Below are 19534 nucleotides of genomic sequence, written 5' to 3'. Positions count from 1 at the left end.
TGTCTCCTATCAGTCATTAAGTTTGTAATCCACGCCACTACCTTGGCACTCACTTCCAATCTTCTCATTTTATTCACAAGCCTCCTGTGTAAGACCATATCAAAAGCTTTGCTAAAATCCAAGTAGATCACATTGAGTGCTCGTCCTCAATCCAATTCTCTAGTCACCCAATCAAAAATATCAATCTGATTTGTCTGACAGGACCTTCTCCTGATGAATCCATGCTGCCTCGGGTCAGCAACCCACCAGATTGTAGATAGTTCACTATCCTTTCCTTCAGCAGAGTCTCCATTAATTTTCCTACCACCATGGTGAGACTAACTGGTCTGTAGTTTCCAGCCTCCTCTCTGCTATTACTCTTATGAAGCAGGACCGCTACCGTTCTTCTCCAGTCCCGTGGCACCACTCCAGTTTCCAGTGATCTATTGAACAGGTCCTTCAACGGACCCACTAGAACACCTCTGAACTCTCTCAGTATCCTGGGGTGTATCTCATCTGCCCCCGTGGCCTTGTCCATATTCAGTTTGCCTAGCTCTTCCCATACATTCTCTTCTCTAAATGAATTTTTGTCTATTTCATGCCCATCTATGGTCTTATTAACCAACAACTGTCATTCTCCAGGGTTTTCTTTCGTGCCTACCAAACTGAAGTATTTGTTTAATATTTCTGCCGTTTCTTTGTCATTCTCTACACATTGATCTTTGTCACCTTTCAATTTCATTATACCACGTCTGACCTCCTTTCTTTCATTGATATATCTGAAAAATATTTTCTCTCCTCGCTTTACCTCTTTGGACATCCTTTCTTCTGCTTGACCTTTTACTTTCCTGATTTCTTTCTGCATCTCCCTCCCTTTTGACAGATATTCTTCCCTGTGTTCTTTTATTGGGGATCCTTTATGCTATTTGAACACTGTTCTTTTTGCTTTTACTTTTTCAGCCACCTCCTTAGAGAACTAGATCGGTTTCTTTTTCCTCTTACTCTTGTTTACTTTTCTAACCTATAAATTAGTTGCCTTTGCCATAGCTCCTTTTAACTTGGCCCACTGTGGTCCCACCTCACCCATTTTCCCCCAGTCTTCCAAATAAATAAATATACTAAGTTTGGTCATTACTGCTAAATTATTTTAATTTTAGTCATTAACTCCTATTTATTTCAAGGTTAGTCCTTGTTGTTCAGATTAGAATTGCTACCTGCTACTGATCTGATTGTATTCTAGCATTTTCATGTTGTACCACACTTTGGGTGAATTTTCTATTTAAAATGGCAGGCAGAAGATCCAAATAATAACTAATTTGGGTTTTGTTACTAACCAGTATGCATTCCTTTTCAAAATATTACAATTGTATAACCTATGCATTGTTAGAACATAAGAACGTAAGAATTGCCATGCTATGTCTGACCAAGGACCATCAATCCCAGAATCCTGTCTCTCACAGGTCGCAAGTACCTGACAGATCCCATAAAGTAGATCTCATTCCTGTTACTCCCAGAGATAGTGACCGTTATAGACTTTTCCTCCAGTAACTTGTTGAAATCTTTTAAACCCCGCTATGCTAGTCGCCTTGATCATGTCCTCTGGCAACAGATTCTGCAGCTCGATAATGTACTGAGTGAAAAAGTACTTTCTACGATTTGTTTTGAATCTGCTGGTTTAGTTTTATGGTGTGTCCCCTTGTTTTAGTGTTACTTGAAAGGATAAATAACCGTATATTATTTACCTGTTGCACCTCAGTCATGATTTTATAAATCTCTATCAGGTCCCTTCTCAGTTGTCTCTCTACTATACCAGTTTAGATGGGATGAAGGGAGCCATTTAAAATACTATTTAAATCAAAAGGTTCAGTCATTTAGTAATAAAGATCACATTCTCACATTATTAAGTATTGTAGAATTTTTAAAACTAAGCCAGATGTGTAAAAATGGTGGATTTGTAATCATTTTAAAATGTAGAAAAGGATAAGTTTTGCAACAATAGACTTATTCTGCATTTGTATATTTACAGAACGCAAGAGGCCCTGATATTAATAATGAAATATTTACAATGTTATCAATATCCATGGCACTGCATGTCTTTCTCTGAGTTTCAAGAGTACAAAGCAGTGGTGATTAAACTGTTTTCTCTCACCACAGGGAAAGTTTCTATAGTTTTCTTTTTTTTAATCACTTTAATCGTGGAGCATTTTTCCCCCCAATCAATCCTTCTAGGGATCAAGATTGTCCCTACTGTATTCTGTGTAGTCTGCAAACCCCTGACTGCCTACTCTCATCCTTGCTGTTTAGTCAGTAAGAACTTGTTTCTCCATCTGTTTGATGGAATGAAAATCTACAAATATGTGGAAATGTAAGAACTACGTTTATGTCCATATTTAAATTGGCGCCTTAAAATGTATAGTAATTTTCTAACAATTCTTGGAAATATGGACATGAATGTACTGATTGGATTAGATAGCCAGCGATAAAAGAAAAACAAATATGGCCAAAGTTGATTTTGTAGGTGCCTTGTTTTACCTAGTGAGGAGACTAAAAATGAGACTGGAATTTCAGGGAGACTCAAGTTTTTCATATCTGTTCATTAGATTTCAAGTAACTATCTGATGAAGTGGATTCTGTGCTCAAAAGCTCATATTTCAATAAATTGGTTAGTCTATAAGGTACCACCTGCCTCCTGTTAAGTAACCATAATAGTCCTTAAGAAAAATTGATTTTTAGGGAGATGTGATAATTTACATTGGACAGATACAAAAAGATGTTGAAGATGGAACTTATATGATCTCAGTCGTTCATGTACTGCAACCTCTTTCTATGTTGGTCCAGTGTAATTTATCATCACCTACAAAGATTTCAGTTCTGTATTAAAGACAGTGAGCAGGTTATCTGATTTCCCTAATCCATTTCAAAATAAACTGTTTCAGATTTAGATGCTTTTCTCAAACAGGATACTAGGACCAGATGCTAGCAGAGGGAACCATAAGATGATATTTCAAATCCCTAAGTCTAATTATTTTATTATTGCTCTTCAGAGTGTGCATGGGGTCCCAAAGAATCCAGAGGATCCCACAAGCCCGCGGCAGAAACTAGACGCAGCTTCTAATAACCAGGCTTCTGCCAGCGCCATGCCTACAGCCACCACAACTTCATCTGAGCAACTAACAGCTAATAGCACATCACGCACTGCTTCTGCCACCGTGAAGAACAACACCTCAAGTGAACAGAAAGCACCAGAGCTGAAATCCAGGCTGAAAGCAGCTGGCTGGACATGTGCAGAATGCATGGAGTGGATTCCGGATCGTGAAACATACATTTTTCATATGAAGAAAAGCCATGGAAAGGTAAGGAGAGCCTCTGCTTTCTATTTCAGATTCCATTTTAGGAAGAGTTTGTCTCAGCTTTACTCTTTTTCATTAGCTGTCTAATATTATTGGCAAGACAAAACTGAAAGATTCTGACCAGAGGAATCCATAATCTTAATTTTAGCCAAATTCTACTTCTGTGAAGGTAAGCAAGTCATCTATCATGCAACTGGGTTACATGACTATGCATGGCACAGAGCAGAACATGTACGGTTTTGTAGTGAAGACTTGTGGCCAAACACCTGTTTTGTATTTTAAACCATCCCAGTCAAGCATGTTCTGCAGCCTCCACAGCTGCCTCAGTTTGTATTCGTTTCTCTAGCCATTCAGTTAAATAAGTTTCTTCATTTCCCCAATGTAATTGCATGGTTGGGTTTTCAGCATTTTAGTTAACTTTCTTGCCTTTTCGATGTTTTTTTCTTCTCCGTTTTTCAGCTGGACTGGGGCATTAAGCAGACGTATGAGCTGTTTATCTCTTTGACATTTCTTTGAAGAAAAATTTCTTCTACCTTTTGATTTTGTAATGCTAATTTTTCTTATCCTGGCAGAGAAGCAGACCACCAGTTCCAAGTTTATTTCCAAATGTTCATAAAAGATGTTCATTGCTGACCATTACAAAAGTAGTCATTCTTTGGGACCACTTATTTTAGCTTTTCTGTTGGGAAACTGTTTCTGTGATTATGTGATTTTATTGTATTTGTATATTGATGTTTGTTTGCTAGGTTCTAATGTTTATATTAGAACGTTTTACTTTTTATTTTGTTTGATCTTCCAAAAATACCATATTCAAATGATCAAACTAATGATGCTGGCTGCTATAGTATTCAGCAAAGATGTTGCCCAGAGTTGTTCGATCCTGGAAGGACAGACTCTAAATATCTACTTTGCAGTGAATTCTAAGTCCAGCTGTAAGAAACTGCCCTCGAGAGACAGCCTGAAGAACTGATTTTCTGAGGACAAGCAGAGTAACAGTCCCAAAAGTGGATGATGTCATTGACAGAGCCTGGGAGTGGAACTCTCATCTTAAAAACTTCTAGAGCTTTTCACATGCCTTTGCTGAGCATGTGCTTGATGACCCTCGTCTTTGTTATTGTGCAGGGCATCCCACTCAGTTCGAGGAGCAGAAGAGAACTATTAGACTGATCAGCCTTCCTCACCTCCTTGTTTGCTGAAAGAGACTCCTCTAGTAAGAAAGGAATGGGGACTAGAGGAGTAAAAGAGAAACTGTTGATGCTGGTGGAGAGGGGTTGAGAACCAGGGGCGCGCAAGAGAGGGGAAGAAAGGGTGGAGCCGCTGGGCAGGGAAGGAGGAGACCGGGGGATAAAGAGTTGAGAGGTAGCTACTGCACAGGAAAGAAAGAACTAGAGAAGAAGAGAGATGGGGGGGGGCTGCTGGACAGGGAAGGTGGGTAGACCGGTGGAAAGAGTGAGAGGGGGCTGCCGAGCAGGGAAAGGAGTACTAGAGAGAGTGAGGGAACCAGATGGAGAAGTCAGTGAGGGGATGTGGATGGGGTTCTGGAGGAGGAGGAAGGAGAGGTGAGTGATGGAGTATGGAGGGACTAGAGAAAGAAGAGGTCAATAAGGACCCCCCCCCCCTCCTTCTTTAGAACAGGCAAGTATTCTGGCTCCTACATATTTGGGCTGGCTTCTAGAAAAAAATGATCAAGACCTGTCCTAATTCCTCAGCAATATCACCCATAAAGGTATTGAACAGGTCTAACCCAAGGCTAATCTTTGAAGCATGTCACTCATCACTTTTCTTTCCTCAATGCAAATTCCATTTACTACTACCCTCTGGCACCTCTCAGCTAGTTTCCAATCTGATCGGCTCCCTTGAGGCCCGCTTTCAGGTTTCTCAGTTTATTTGTGAGCCTTCTATGATTGACAGTAATGCTTTGCTGAAATTCAAGTAAACCACAACTAGCGCATGCCCTCTATCGAATTTTCTAGCCATCCAATCAAAGAAATCGATAGATTTGTCTAACATAATCTCCCTCTGATAAACCCATTCTGCTTTGGATCCCGTAACACAATGGATTCAATATGCTTCACTAATCTTCCCTTCCGAAGAGTCTTTATTAATTTTCCTTCCAATGAAGTCAGACGAACAGGCCTGTAATTTCCAATCTCCCCCCTTTTATCATTTTTATTAAGAGGGCACCATCTGCCTTTTGTTCCATGGAAGTGTACATCCATCTTGAAAGCATCTATTGAGCAGGTCTTCCAGCAGAACTACCAGAACCTCCCTTAATATCCTAGGGTGTATCCCATCTGGTCCCAATGCTTTTTCCACTTGTAGATTTTTTTGTAGTTCTACTCAGACTCTCTTCCATAAACAGTATATATATATTTTCCAAAAAGCAGTGGTCCTTCTCCAAATTTTTCTTCAGTATTTATTTATTTAGGCATTTTATTATGTTGTTGTTCCAGAGTAAGATTACAACGGTTTACACAATCATCATTTGTATTCTTGTTTAATAATCACATTCTGAGCCAGCATTCATAATCTCTGTCAAAACCATGGCAGATGTATGTTCTTATTCATGTTCGTACATATTCTAGAAGAATTTATGCATTTCTGCTTTTTTCTTCTCCCCTTCCACACATCTTGTCTTCTCTTAATCTTGCACTGCCACTTCTACTCTTTCTCCTTTCGGTGACATACCTGAAAAATGTCACCTCACATATCCTCTTTAGCTATTTTTCTTCTTCTTGTGCCTTTGCCTTCCTGACTATTTCCCCTTCTCTTTCAGCATCTAACTATAATAAAGAGGAAAGTTGCCCCCTGCCTGCATCACCACTTTGGAAATTGAGCTCGGCCACTCTTTAACCCTATATTGTCCAGCTCCATCCCTTTCTCTCTGTATTGTTTAATCCACACTTTACTACTACTTATGGAAATTTAGCTCCACCCATCTCTCTGGCTGTGCTCTCTTCCTCTAACCCTCTCTCTCTGAATTGACCAATCCTCTCTCTACTACCACACAGTACATTCAAGGTCAGCCTGCACGCTCTACTACCACACATCTCTCTTAAGTACTTCTTACACTTCACAGTATTTACCCATCCTTTGACGGGCTTTTACTACTTTGTTCTTCCCTGTGCTCCTCTTTCTGTGAACCTTTGTATATTCTCAGCCATCTCCTTTGAAAACCAAATTGTTTTCCTTATTCTCTTTTATTTTACTTTCTTAACATTGTTCTTCTAGAGCTTCGTTTGTCTTGGCCCACTGATTCTCCATTTCATGTACATCCTACCACCTTCACGGCACTAGCCAAGGGGTAGCAATTATTACACTGTTTACCAATCAGTACCAAAATACAACCAAAAGAAATGGTGTTTACAATGTTAATTACTTTATTACAACATATATCACACCATTATACATCAGTCAACTCTTTAAAAAAAAAAAAAAATCACCCCAACTAGGACCTAGTTTCGACGACCCCACTCGTCTTCTTCAGGAAACATCCAATTAGCTTGTTACAGGAATACTGGCAGGCTGAAATCAGCACAGATGCTTATGAGGACTGACGTCAGCGAGCCTGTTATTCTCCGTCTCCATCTGCTGGTTGGTGGGCATAACCATTAGTCTGGACTGGTCTGACTGAACTAAAGGAAAGGAAATGATCAGGAAGAACTAATTTCACATTATTTTCCTATTAGCAGTTCTTGTTTCACTGTTTATGGCGAAGGCAGCCCTTAGCTAGAGAGAACCACTTTTGTGACTAGGTAAACCTTCTAGTCCTCAGATAAAGTGAAGTTGCTTAGCTGTAGCTGGTATTCTCTGAAAATAGGAGTCCACCAGTCATTCCATCCCTCCCACCTCCAGTTTTGGAGGCGTTCTTCCTCCAGTCAAAACTATATTATAGAACAGTGTGGGAACTGCTGTGCATGAGTATTAAAAGGCCTTAGACCTTTCTGGAAGCTGATTGTGGTCTTGTGAGCCTAATAAACAATTGTCTTCAACTATTGTAAAGTTACTTAGGATACTGTTGTAATTAAGTGGACCATAAACTGAAATAAGCAAACTGTTACAGGAAAGCAAGTTAGCTTTATTCTAACTCATGCAACAAAAATTAGAAAACTGATAATATATTTAAAGCAAATATTTTATTGAAGTTGATTTTTGAACACAATGTGTATGCATATACAACCATGCCACTGAATTTCACAGAATTTTTAAATCTTTGCTGCGTATTCTACTTCCAATTTGCCACAGATTAATAGGGACTGTGACTATAGCCTGAACTACTGAAGAGAAGAATTGGATTAAGATAATTTTGAAAACAGGGACTATGATTATAATCAAATTTCCATAAGCACTATGCCTAAAAGTACAGAAAAAAATTAAGATGAGAAAGAAGGATGCCAAGGCATAAGACCAATAGAAGAGAAAAACTGACAAGTTGATTTTTTGAAGAAACTAGCTAGTGATATTGCTTTCAGAATCTGCAGCTCTGCTAGTCGTGATGTAGATTGTATGAAAGAGTCCCGGCGGTCATTAACATTCTGGGGAGATTGCTGGAGATAGACCAGAAGTCTTTTATACAGCTTTTGATTGTTTCTCATCTGAGTTTGCAACATGGAGCACTTCAAGATGAAAGCTGTAAGGAACCATCTTAGCACACACGAGCTGATAAGGAGCTGGCTAAGTGGAAGAATACAGAATGATGTGACATCTCTTCTTTTGAGAACGGACAAGCAGAGTCCCACAGGACTCAGCCCTTGAGCCCTGCTATTTCTTATCTCGACAAATGCTCCAGAGAAACTGAAGTAAATGCAGTCAGATTTAATGACAGGAAATATAATGCAGTGAGCAGAGAACAAACTATTTGCTACAACAGTAATAAACCTTAATTCTGCTTTTATTTACAGGTACTAGGATGTATATGGCTGTCACAGAGGCTGAGATGTAATGCCTCAGTCTTGAATATTAGTCTTTAATTGTTTGCAGAATTGTATATAACCCCAGGGTTAGACTGATTAAAAGATGACGGATATTGGTTCAGTTAAGTGTTTTTAGTATTTTGTATATTTGGACAAATTTTGCTGTGATAAAACAGATGAAGGGTGAACTGGGAGTTTGTCAATTTTGCCCCAAAGGTTAAAAAAAAAAAAAAATCCTTCCTGACCAGAAGGTGATTGCAATTACTCAATTAATCAGCAGTTATCAATTAAAACCTAAATACTTGGTAAAACCTTTCTCTTCTAATAACCTTTTCCAACCTTTTAAAATATGTATTGACATGGCTAGAACTTTCTTTTACAGGACCATGTTATATACTTGTTAAGCATAAATAACCCTTTCTTCTGAATGAGCTAAAATGCCTTCCTTCTAATCTTATTGGAAAGCCATTGGTTTATCCATAGTCCAAAACCTAGGGACAGGGGCAGAGCGCATATATATCATGAATGCTGGCCCTTATTTAGAAACCACTTTGGCACAATAATGATTGCAGATGCCTAGTCTGGCCCGTGCATGTCTCTATGGTCTTTCTCACTGCAATATATCCAGATCAGACAGCTAAAGTATATATTCCACATATTCGAAAACTTGCCTTTATAGCTTTCTGACTAAAGTGCGATATACAAATCTATACAATGCTAAGGCTTGGATTCACTAAAATATATTTTATTACAGATGGAGCCCAGTAATGCAGGGGGCAGTCCTGTGATAATTTGCCCCTCCCTGACAAAATATCACAACGGTATTGCTGCATTTTTATGTCTCGTGGTAAAAGCCTTTGAGACAAAATAAAGCAGCTGAGGCCTAGTCAAAGGGAAATGGCAGCCTTTAACTCACAGGGCCGCCATGTCCTTAAAGGGCCCTGCAGCGCAACACAGCTTTCCCTGCGAAGTAAAAACAAATGTCACCAGTGACCCCCACCCCCGCACTGCAAATAAATTTAAGAAATAGGTTAAAGTTGCTGTGCAATGACCACTCCCCAGCCCCACCTTTCTAATGAAATAATAAGCCGGAAGTAGCGGCCCTTCCCATCCCCCAACTCTTCAAAAATAACAGTGGTGGCCTGGTACCCCCCCCCCCCCAGCACACTCCATTACCTTAAAATCCTCATTGAGGGTCTGGGGTGCTCCCTAGCCCTGGGCCTGGCTGATGCCATTTTCCAAAATGGCACCAACCAAGCCTTGCTCCTGTCATGCGATGGGGCAAAACCTGAGGACTGAATACTGAACACCAATGAGAATTTTAAGTAATGGGGTGGGAACCGGGGTGGGGGGCCACTAGGCCACCAATGTTATTTTTGAAGATTTGGGGGTGGGGAGGGTGCTACTCCAGGCCTATTTTTTCTATAGAAAGAGGAGGCCAGGGCTGTGGACTGCATTAGGAAGGGGGGATTGGCCTGGGTGGGGGCTATTGTTGTGCACAACTGTAATCTATTTTTTAACTTTTATTTTGCCGGGCCACCTCAGTTGGCAGCCTGGGGTGGGGATGGGTCTAGTAAGACCCCACCCCCCCCCCCCCCCCCCCCACCCCCCCCCCCCCCCCCCCCCCCCCCCCCCGGTGACTTATTTTTTTACTTTTTGGGGGAATGTAGTGTTGGGCCCACAGGGCCCTTTAATTCTACTGCAGGAGTATCGGGAACCGCATTAGAACATAAGAACATGCCATACTGAGTCAGACCAAGGGTCCATCAAGCCCAGCATCCTGTTTCCAACAGTGGCCAATCCAGGCCATAAGAATCTGGCAAGTTCCCAAAAACTAAGTCTATTCCATGTAACCATTGCTAATGGCAGTGGCTATTTTCTAAGTCAACTTGATTAATAGCAGGTAATGGACTTCTCTTCCAAGAACTTGTCCAAACCATTTTTAAACCCAGCTACAGTAACTGCACTAACCACATCCCCTGGCAACAAATTTCCTTCCTTTTAAGGTGTTGCATATTCAGGCTCCCAGTCTGTGTAATTACCCTTGTTAAAAGGTTCTCAGAGCAGTTATACACCAGTACCTGATTCCTTCAGAATATCACCTAACCTTTCTTAGCTCTGTTCGGTCGTGTATTTCTCATATTTTTTGTTGTAAAATGTTTCACCTCTTTAGAATTCCCCCTTTTAAGGTCACTCTTTAGTTATTTGTGTTGTATGTTATTACTTTGGTTGTATTGGGGGGGGGGGGGGTTACAGCAGTTTTGGTTTTGATTTTTACTGAACAGAAGAGCAGTACGTGATTCATTGAAACCTATAATGGTGAGAGTTACTGCATTGAATTAACATCCAGAAACTGTATTCTGCCTAAGAAATGAAAGACCGTTGAAAGAAAAATGGATTAATAGGTTGCCATCTTACCCATGTCAACCCACGCAGGCTGATCCTGTCCTGGTTTTGCTTCATTACATGCAAGGAGATATAGTGTTGCTTTTCTTCAGAAAATCAGAGCTACAACTCTGGTCCAGTCAATGATTTGTTTGTGTTAAGCTATTCTGTGATTTATGTCTAAAACGTTTTTTGGTATTATTTATGTTTAAAACACCACCATATGCTGTTGCGAATGGAGTTGGAACACTTTTGCTTACATAACATGAAGAGTTTGCATTCTGTGTATAACCACATGAACAGACGTGCTTAGTTACCACTTTGTTCTCAGTGTGTGTACACCTTGCCAATGAGAAGGTTAGATTTTATGCACTGTCCGGAGCCGTGCATGTGGAAGGTGATCAGACAGGATGTAATCTAAACACAGATATATATTTTTTTTCACAGTCTGTGAAGCGATATCCATGCCGACAGTGCAATAGGTCTTTCAACTCTTCCAACAGCCTGCGGAAACATGTCCGTAACAATCACGATACATCAAAGAAAGTCTACACCTGTTCGTAAGTATCTTAGGGATCTACAGTTAATAGCATGAAGGGCTAGTTCTGACAGTTGCCCATTGCCATCTGTGCTGTACAAACATATTGAATTCGAGGTTTGAGTTGGATCCCAAGTGTAATATATTCTTATGCTTTATCCGCTGGAATAAAATTGTATTTTTAGGTTTACCAGACAGTGCCTCATTGCTGTCCCTTGAAAATAACAGATGTCTGCACCAAATACACTACTTTTGAGCATGATTGACAGATGAGATGTGTCCTCCTTGAGGGACAAGACATTTTTTTAAATTTTAAAATGTAGAACAGGGTTATTTTTTACTTCCAAGAGGGCCACAGTCCAGAAATTCAGAGGGATAGCCATATTAGTCTGTTGGAGCAAAAGTGACAAGAGGTAGGTGGTACCTTATAGAATAAATTTAACAAGACATGAGCTTTCGAGGACAGATACAGAGGTGGGTAAAAATGTATTGGGAAGGGGAGTAGATACAGAGCAAAGAGAAGGCACTGAATTAGGCAGGCAGGGTGTGGAAATAGTGGTAATAGCATTATAGTCCAGACTACTGATAACTGAGGTAAGTGTGAAAAAGACGGAATGATCTGAGAACAATTAAGTTCATAGTTGTAATGTGCCATGAAGCTATTGTCTCTCTTCAGATCTACAGTGATGGTGTTAAGTTTTTTGCTGAGTTCCAGTTGCAGCAGTTCCAGGCTGGAGTCTTCCTTTGAAGTTCCTTTTTAGGAGTATAGCAACATTAAGGTCAAATAGAGAATGTCATGGAAGGTTAAAATGTTCTCCTATTGGTGTTGCCATTTCTAAAACACAGAACAAGGTTACCTAGATGTGTGGTCCCACATTTTTTCATTTTATACTCAATAATTATGTTAGAGAACTCCAGTTTAAGCACAACTTTTGTATGATTACCCTATTAATCATATTCATGGACTAGATCCATGCCACCTATCCTATACCTTATTTTATATAAGAATGTACCGGCATTGTAATGGCACTTTCGTAGATACCTTTGTATCCAAACTAAATATATGTGCCTATATGTAAACCGTTGTGATGGTACATTACTAAACGACGGTATATAAAAGATTTTAAATAAATAAATAATGTCAGATTTATATCCATCTATTTTTTTCCTTGGGGATTAGCCTGTTGTCCTATGTAGACAGCAGAGGGACATTGCTGGCAGGTGATGGCATATTCCTGGGTATTTGGCTCTGTTGATCTGTTTTCTTACCTCATTGGGTGGATACTATAATTCCAAACATGTCCGTTTTAATATTTCCAGATGGGAGTCCCTCTCTGAGGGGTCAGATCTGACACAATTCTACAGTAGGGTTTGGTTGTAGACAATGGGATCTGGTGGTAGGGGGTGGGTGGAAGCTGGAGGTCATGATTGGCAGTCGGTTTTCCGGCATAATGTGATTCTTATTTGTCCCTCATATAGTTGGACAGTGGTGTCCATATTTTACCAGAAACCCACCAACTGCCACATATACCTACATGTTTCTAGTTTCCACTCACCCCCTATCACCAGGTCCATTGTCTGCAGCCTACTGTACAATCACATCTGTTCTGACCCGTCAGAGAGGGACTCCCATTTTCAGAAATTACAGTGGCCATTTTTGGAATTACAGTATCTACCCAAAGAAAACAGATTGACAGAGCCAGACAAATACCCAGGAACACTGCTACAGGATTATCTACAAAAAAAAATAACCTTTGATTGTTACCCATAGTTCCCAGTTGAAACCACTGAAAAATATAATCAAGGATCTACACCCCATCCTAGATAACCCTCTCACAGGCCATAGGTAGCAAGCCTGTCCTGGCCTACCGACAGCTCCCAACCTCAAATGGATACTCACCAGCAACCACAAATTGTACAACAATGACACAGACTGCTAGAAATCCAGATGCCAACTTTGTCCACATATTAACTCAGGCAGCACCATCACAGGACCCAACAATATCAACTACAACATCTGGAGCTCATTCACCTGCTCTTCTTCCAATGTAATATATGCCATCACCTGCCAGCAATGTCCCTCATCTGTCTACATAAGACAAACAGGTCAATCCCTAAGTAAAAGAATAAATGGACATAAATTTGACATTAGAAATGGCAATATTCAGAAACCAATAGGAAGAACATTTTGACCTTCCAAGACATTCTCTGTTTGACCTTAAGGTTGCCGTACTCCTAAAAAAAAAAAGTATCTTTAAAGGAACACTCCAGCGTGAAACTGCTGAATAGGAACTCATCAAAAAATGAACACCACACCCTAGGTCTGAACAGAGGCAATGGCTTCATGGCACACCTCGACTATCTATGAACTTAAGTCTTCTCCGATCATTCTGTCTTTTCAGACTTATCTCCGCTGTCTATTTCCACACCCTGCGCACCTAATTCAGTGCCTTCTTGCTGTTCTGTATCCCTACGCGCACACACACACCATCCCCATATATTTTACCCTCTTATGTATTACATTTCATGCAGCTGCCGAAGTGGACTCTGTCCTCAAAAGCTCATGCCTGAATAAATTGGTTAATCTATAAAATGCCACCTGTCCCTTGTCATTTTTGCTACAAACTAGAAAGTGACTAATTACTCATCTTTTTTTTAACCAGGACATTGAATAACTCTACAGTATAATGCTGTCTTTCAACCAAATTGTAATTTAAGTCTAAAAAGAAGTCCGATCGTATTCTTGTGTAAATGTGAAAACCATTAAGATGGCAGCGGGGGCTGGGTTATCAGGGGCGGCTCAAGGCAATCTGCTGCCTGAGCAAGGGATGAGATGGCCCCCTGACCACCCCTCAACCAAGGCACAATGTAGTTCAAAGGGCCAGGGGGAGGGCACTTCTTGGAGTTTTGATGAGTAGAAGTCCCTTGCAGTCTGCCCTTTTGCTGATTTCACATAGTGGGGGTGAGTGGGGAGGCAGGGGTCAGGGGTCAGGGTTCCCCGAGGTGTGGAAGATGGTGCATCAGTGAAGCTGGCACTCCTGCCACACTCCAGGGAACCCAGCCTACTGCCGCCTGGAGACGTGGGAATAATGGTGGGAGGTCCTTGTCTTGTCTGGCCTGCCCTCTCTCCAGTACAGTCTTGCTCCCTCTCTACGCCCCCCTCTTTTCCTCTCACTTCATTTTCCATCTCCCCAACACATCCCCTTCCCTTTTTCCTTACTTTCCCACTCATATTCCCTTTTCCCTCTCACTCACCTGCCTTCCCTTTCCTTTCTTCTCCTCTTACCCACTTCCCTTGACTTCGTTCTCTCTCCCACACCCCTTCTCCTTCCCTTTCCTCTCATTCACCCCTTCCCTTTCCTCCCTGTATTCCCTTCCCCACTTCATGCACAACCCACCCAGGGCCAGTACTAGCTTATATGCTGCCCACTCCTCATTCTGTTTATTTTTAATATTCAATTTTTATTGTTTTTCCAGTCAGGGCCCATGTAAAGGTATTACATGGCCATCTCCTACATAGTTTTAAAATATGCATTTCTCACAGATTTCACATGAAAAAAGACATTCAATGTATAGTCTGAGGTAAAATATTTTTATAACAACATGTATATTACATTTACATCCCTGCTGAAATCCTACAAAAAAAGACACTTGAAACCCATATGGTATTAGGTCTATTCTTGTGTGTGTTGGGTTGGCTTGGCCCTCAGAAAGTCAAGAGTAAAATTAATTACATTATAGTAAACCTCTCATACCACAATTGTTGACTGCCAGCATTCAAACAAAACCCAACCCTACCTACGAAAAGGCAATACTGCAGATATTACACCAGGCCCTAAAACACCAACACACCTCATATTAGGAAAGCAAAACAAGACAGGCTGCTATATAACCCTACACAGAAACTACATGCCAACAAAATACCTCACTTTGGTCACACATGCAGCACACATACCGACTCCCAAATACAGAATAAAGAGTCCATAAAGCATGCATAGAAATGTGCAGACAAAAACTGAACTGGAAACTGCAACAAGCCAGATGCTCTGACCAGTGCAACAGTGGAAAAACAGAAACATCACCATGCCTCATAAAACATCAAACAATAAAATCAAGAAATAAAAAACATCAATTATAATAGTTAAACTATACTAATAAAAAAGAATAAATATTGGTGTTTTCCATGCAATAAATCCTCCAGTTTGTCTGACATTGGACAGTTTGCCCATCCCCCAACACACTCCGTTATGTTTTTTACTCTCGTAATAACTCTCTCTGCCTTGAAACAAAGTTTGCATAATTCTGGAATATGGTGCAGACAGTAAGAGCTTGGCCGAGAATGTGTGACAATCTGCTTTTTCACAGAGCAACAAGAATATTCCTTTCTCCGAAAACACCCCTATGGATTTCACTGCCGGTGTCCTTCCCCCATGGGTTTCCTTGGCAGTGCTTCTCTTTGCACCCCGTTCTTCTGGGCTTTCCCGACTGGCACTCCTCTCACTCTGTGGCCTATCCCTGCCAGCGCAAATCCCCTATAGACCTCCTGCATTCATGCAGAAGCTTATTTTTCAGTAACCTTTCTTGCATTTTTCTTTAGGTACTGCACAGATGAAAAGCAAACCTTTGCTAAAGCCTCCATGCTTGAGAATCATATCAGTCTGATGCACGGCATTAAAAATCCTGACCTGACCCACATGCCCCAACCAGGAGCTCCCGAGATGCCTTTGGAAAAAGATTCAGTAGAAGTAATTTACATGTTTTTACTGTATAGACATTCCACATTATTTGCACATGCAGAATGAGACATTAGAATGTTTTATATATATATATATATATATATATAGCATTGCTGAGTGTTGTGTACGTCATTTGAAAGGGAAATAAGTTTAAGTATATTTCTGAATATACAGATGACTTCTTTTGGTTTCCATATTTCTTTCTTATAAAATCAAGATGGGCCAAATGATAAACAGTGTGAAAAATGACTCCTCATAAAGATATAATTATTGGCTACAACCATACACAGCAGATGAGTGTAATCAACGATGTAGTAAAAAAAAAAAAAGCACCAATATGTTAATATCGCAACAAACATCAACACAGCTTATCTGCATCTGTATAGTGGAAGTTTTTCTGCTCCAGAGTAGTCTGTATCAAGGGAGGTTCTCAAATAACATTACAGTTTTGTCTTCTAGTAATAGTTTAAACATGTACAATGGATTAGAGGGCTTATTGCTTACTAAACTCCTTGAGCAAATACTCTCTTGCCATTTGTAAGTTAAAGATTTGGTCAGACAGATCCTGGAATAAGGTGGACAGCTGCTGGTGGATTCAGTGCTGTAAAGCTCAGGTTGATTTTATAGTAGCTTCACAGTTGCTGTGGATCTTGAAGAGCACTGCTCAGATGATTTTTTATTTTTTTTTTTGCAGTTAAACTTGTGCAATGCCAGGACCAAGGTATTTTTACACCCAAAGTAAAGTATGACGAGTGTGCCCACCCCACAAATAATGCAGAACTTTGGTTTACAAAACTCTCCCTTTGCTCCCATTTCTCCAAGTCTTCGCCTGCTTTCCCATTCCCAGTCTCCACCTGGTGCTAGACGGGCTGAACCAGAGCAGCAGGAAGTGAATCTCAGCGGGCTGCTACCTCTCCCGCCTCCCGTAATTTATAGGGTTTTCCGAGCAGAGTGAACCGGTGGCTGCAGCATGGTGGAAAGCACTTCCGTCTGCTCCCCACGTTGTCTGCATGCCATGCAGCACGTAGCTCATCAGCAGATCTGATGGGGGGTTGGTTGTTCTTTTCTGCTGCTGTTCAGCACTGGAGGCCCGCTCCTTTCCATCTGCCTCCCTCTGGAGATCTTCTGCCAAATTTCTGGGTGGCCAGCTGTCAAAGCAGCGGTCAGTCCTGCATGGGAGTTGCCATATGCCACAGCGCTTCAGTCTTCTGCCAGCTCCCACACGGGAGCCAGCTTTTTTTACTGCTGCAATTTAGTTCAGACTGGCACTGATGTGCAACTTGTTGCATGTTAAGTCCCAGGTGCCTTGTTTGCCTCACCCTCGTTCTAGCTCTGCACATGTTATGAGGAAACTATTTGCCTACAATTTCCAGGCAGATTTGTGCATCTGTAGATTGCATTCACTCTGCTATAGTTGCTGACTACCTCGCTTCCCTTTCTTTAGCATCTAATCTGGAGAGAAGTGTTTGTCTCCGACTAAAATAGTATCCTCATAACGTGTGAAGTTTGCCTTTCTCACTCCTACCACACACTTTCACTTTCTTCTTTTTTTCTTTTTAGCACATTTGTGATTACTGTCATCTGTGCTACGTCTGGTTGTAACCAGTACTAGCATCCTTCTGAGGATCTGTTTTTCACACTGTTCATTAGCAGGATTTGGTTGATTTCATAAGGAAATGTTCTTGTACGTTTAATTTTTGGATCATGTTCCTTTTAACTCTTCCAGTACTTTTTACTTGTAAGTTTTGACTGAAGGATTTTTTTTGAGGGGGGGGAATGCCTCTTTGTCCTTCTGTAAATTGTATCAGGAAAAAAAAAAAATCCTTGTCATATGAAGTCAGCTACAGTTGGATTTGGATTTTAGATTTAATTACTCGCCTTCACAAATCCAGGCTAAAGGTGAGTTAAAATCAGGTACAGCGAGTTTACAACCTAAGGGGTGAATTTTCAAAGGAGCTCGTGCGTAAAAGTAGCATATGTCGCAGCAATTTTCAAAAGCACATAAAACCTTTTGAAAGTTACCCCCATAGTTTGTACTGAGGCAGTGGTATGAATTGACCCCTGGCTTCCCTGATTCTCAGCCCACTGCTCTAACTACTAGGCTGCTCCTCCACTGGGGCCTTCTGAGCCACAATGTTTTCTATGCAGTAACCAACATACGGGCTGATTCAGTATGGTGTGCTCGGCCGAGCGCACCTTTAGCCCCGGTTTGGCCACGCGTTTTTGACACGCTATCTTTACCCCTTATACACTAAGGGGTAATAGCGAGTCGAAAACGCGTGGCCAACCCCCCCCCAAAACTAATAGCGCCCGCAACATGCAAATGCATGTTAATGGGCCTATTAGTTATTCCCGCGCGATACAGAAAGTAAAATGTGCAGTGAAGCTGCACATTTTACTTTCAGAAATTATCGCCTGCCCAAAGGCAGAAGTTAATTTCAGCCGGCACAGGGAAAGTGTACAGAATTTTGGGAGAAGCATTCTGTACACCCTCCGACTTAATATCACAGCGATATTAAGTCGGAGGCCCCAAAATTTAAAAAAAAAATGTAAATTTAAAAAAAAATAAATTTAAAATCTGCCCGCAGCCCGCGGGTTGGAAGACTGGACGCTCAATTTAGCTGGCGTCCGTTTTCCGAACCCGTGGCTGTCAGCGGGTTCGAGAATCGACGCCGGTAAAATTGAGCATCGGCTGTCAAACCCACTGACAGCCGCCACTTCTGTCAAAAAGGAGGCGCTAGGGACATGCTAGTGTCCCTAGCGCCTCCTTTTACCATGGTCCCTCATTTAAATACTCGATTGCGTGCCCAGGAGAGTGGCCTGGGTGCATGCCGGGAGAGCGGGTGCTCGCCTCGGAGCGCCGGCTCTCCCACGGTTTTTACTATATCGGCCCAATAGGAATTTAACCAGTAAACTGAGTAGATATGACCTGCAAGACATAGGACATTCACACACAGGCAACCTAAAGATCTCATTGCTATTGCAGTAACCAGGGGACCCCACAGTATATATAAAATCTCAATACAATGGAACCCTCCCAAAATGAACTTTTTCTTGAAAACTAAGCCATCATATCTGGAAAAGGTTTTACACCTGTGTCAGATACTTCAGAAAGCTACAGTAGATGAGGTACAGAATCCGTATTATATGCAATCATGAGTAATATGTCTACCTTATATTGTCGGTATATTTGTGAATCATTGTTTTTCTGCCTACTAGACTATGAAACGGATGGAAAAGTATATTTAAAGTGATACATTGGTTTTGCTGCCAGAAATGTCTCCTTGCTCATTATTGACTGAGAACAGTTATATGATGAATAGGAACCTGATTTTATCACAAACACAATAAATGAAGAAGAAATGTGAAATAAATGAGCATTTGTCATCACAGTTTTCAATTATTGGCTGCCGCTACAAATTGATGCCAAGGAAGGAGGAGGAGATGGCTGTATTTGGCAGATAGGAGTCTGAGGAGAGGAAAGAGGAGATTGTGGTAGCAACAGATCAGGGCATAGGAGTGAGGGAGGTGAATGCAGTAAGGACTGCAGGAGCAGGTCGGGAACCAGGAAGGAAGCAGTGGCAGTAGTAGATCAAGACCAGGAAGGGGAGACAGCTATAGCGATAGATCGGT

General features: G+C 41.2%; 1 protein-coding gene across 6 annotated transcripts in view; it reads left to right on the top strand.

Moving 5' to 3' along the window:
* Positions 1-19534, top strand: part of LOC115074782 (signal peptidase complex catalytic subunit SEC11A) — a 189323-nt gene that overhangs the window by 105410 nt on the left and 64379 nt on the right. For all 6 annotated transcript variants that reach the window (XM_029574595.1, XM_029574592.1, XM_029574596.1 and 3 more), the window contains 3 exons: positions 3024-3332; positions 11075-11187; positions 15763-15910. In XM_029574595.1, the coding sequence (XP_029430455.1) occupies positions 3024-3332; positions 11075-11187; positions 15763-15910 (570 nt within the window). The remainder of the gene's footprint in view (positions 1-3023; positions 3333-11074; positions 11188-15762; positions 15911-19534) is intronic.

The sequence above is a fragment of the Rhinatrema bivittatum genome, chromosome 13, assembly GCF_901001135.1.
Source record: "Rhinatrema bivittatum chromosome 13, aRhiBiv1.1, whole genome shotgun sequence".
In the NCBI taxonomy this organism is placed as follows: Eukaryota; Metazoa; Chordata; class Amphibia; order Gymnophiona; family Rhinatrematidae; genus Rhinatrema; species Rhinatrema bivittatum.
Note: the sequence above shows the minus strand (reverse complement) of the source record. Positions and strands in the feature narration are given on the sequence as shown.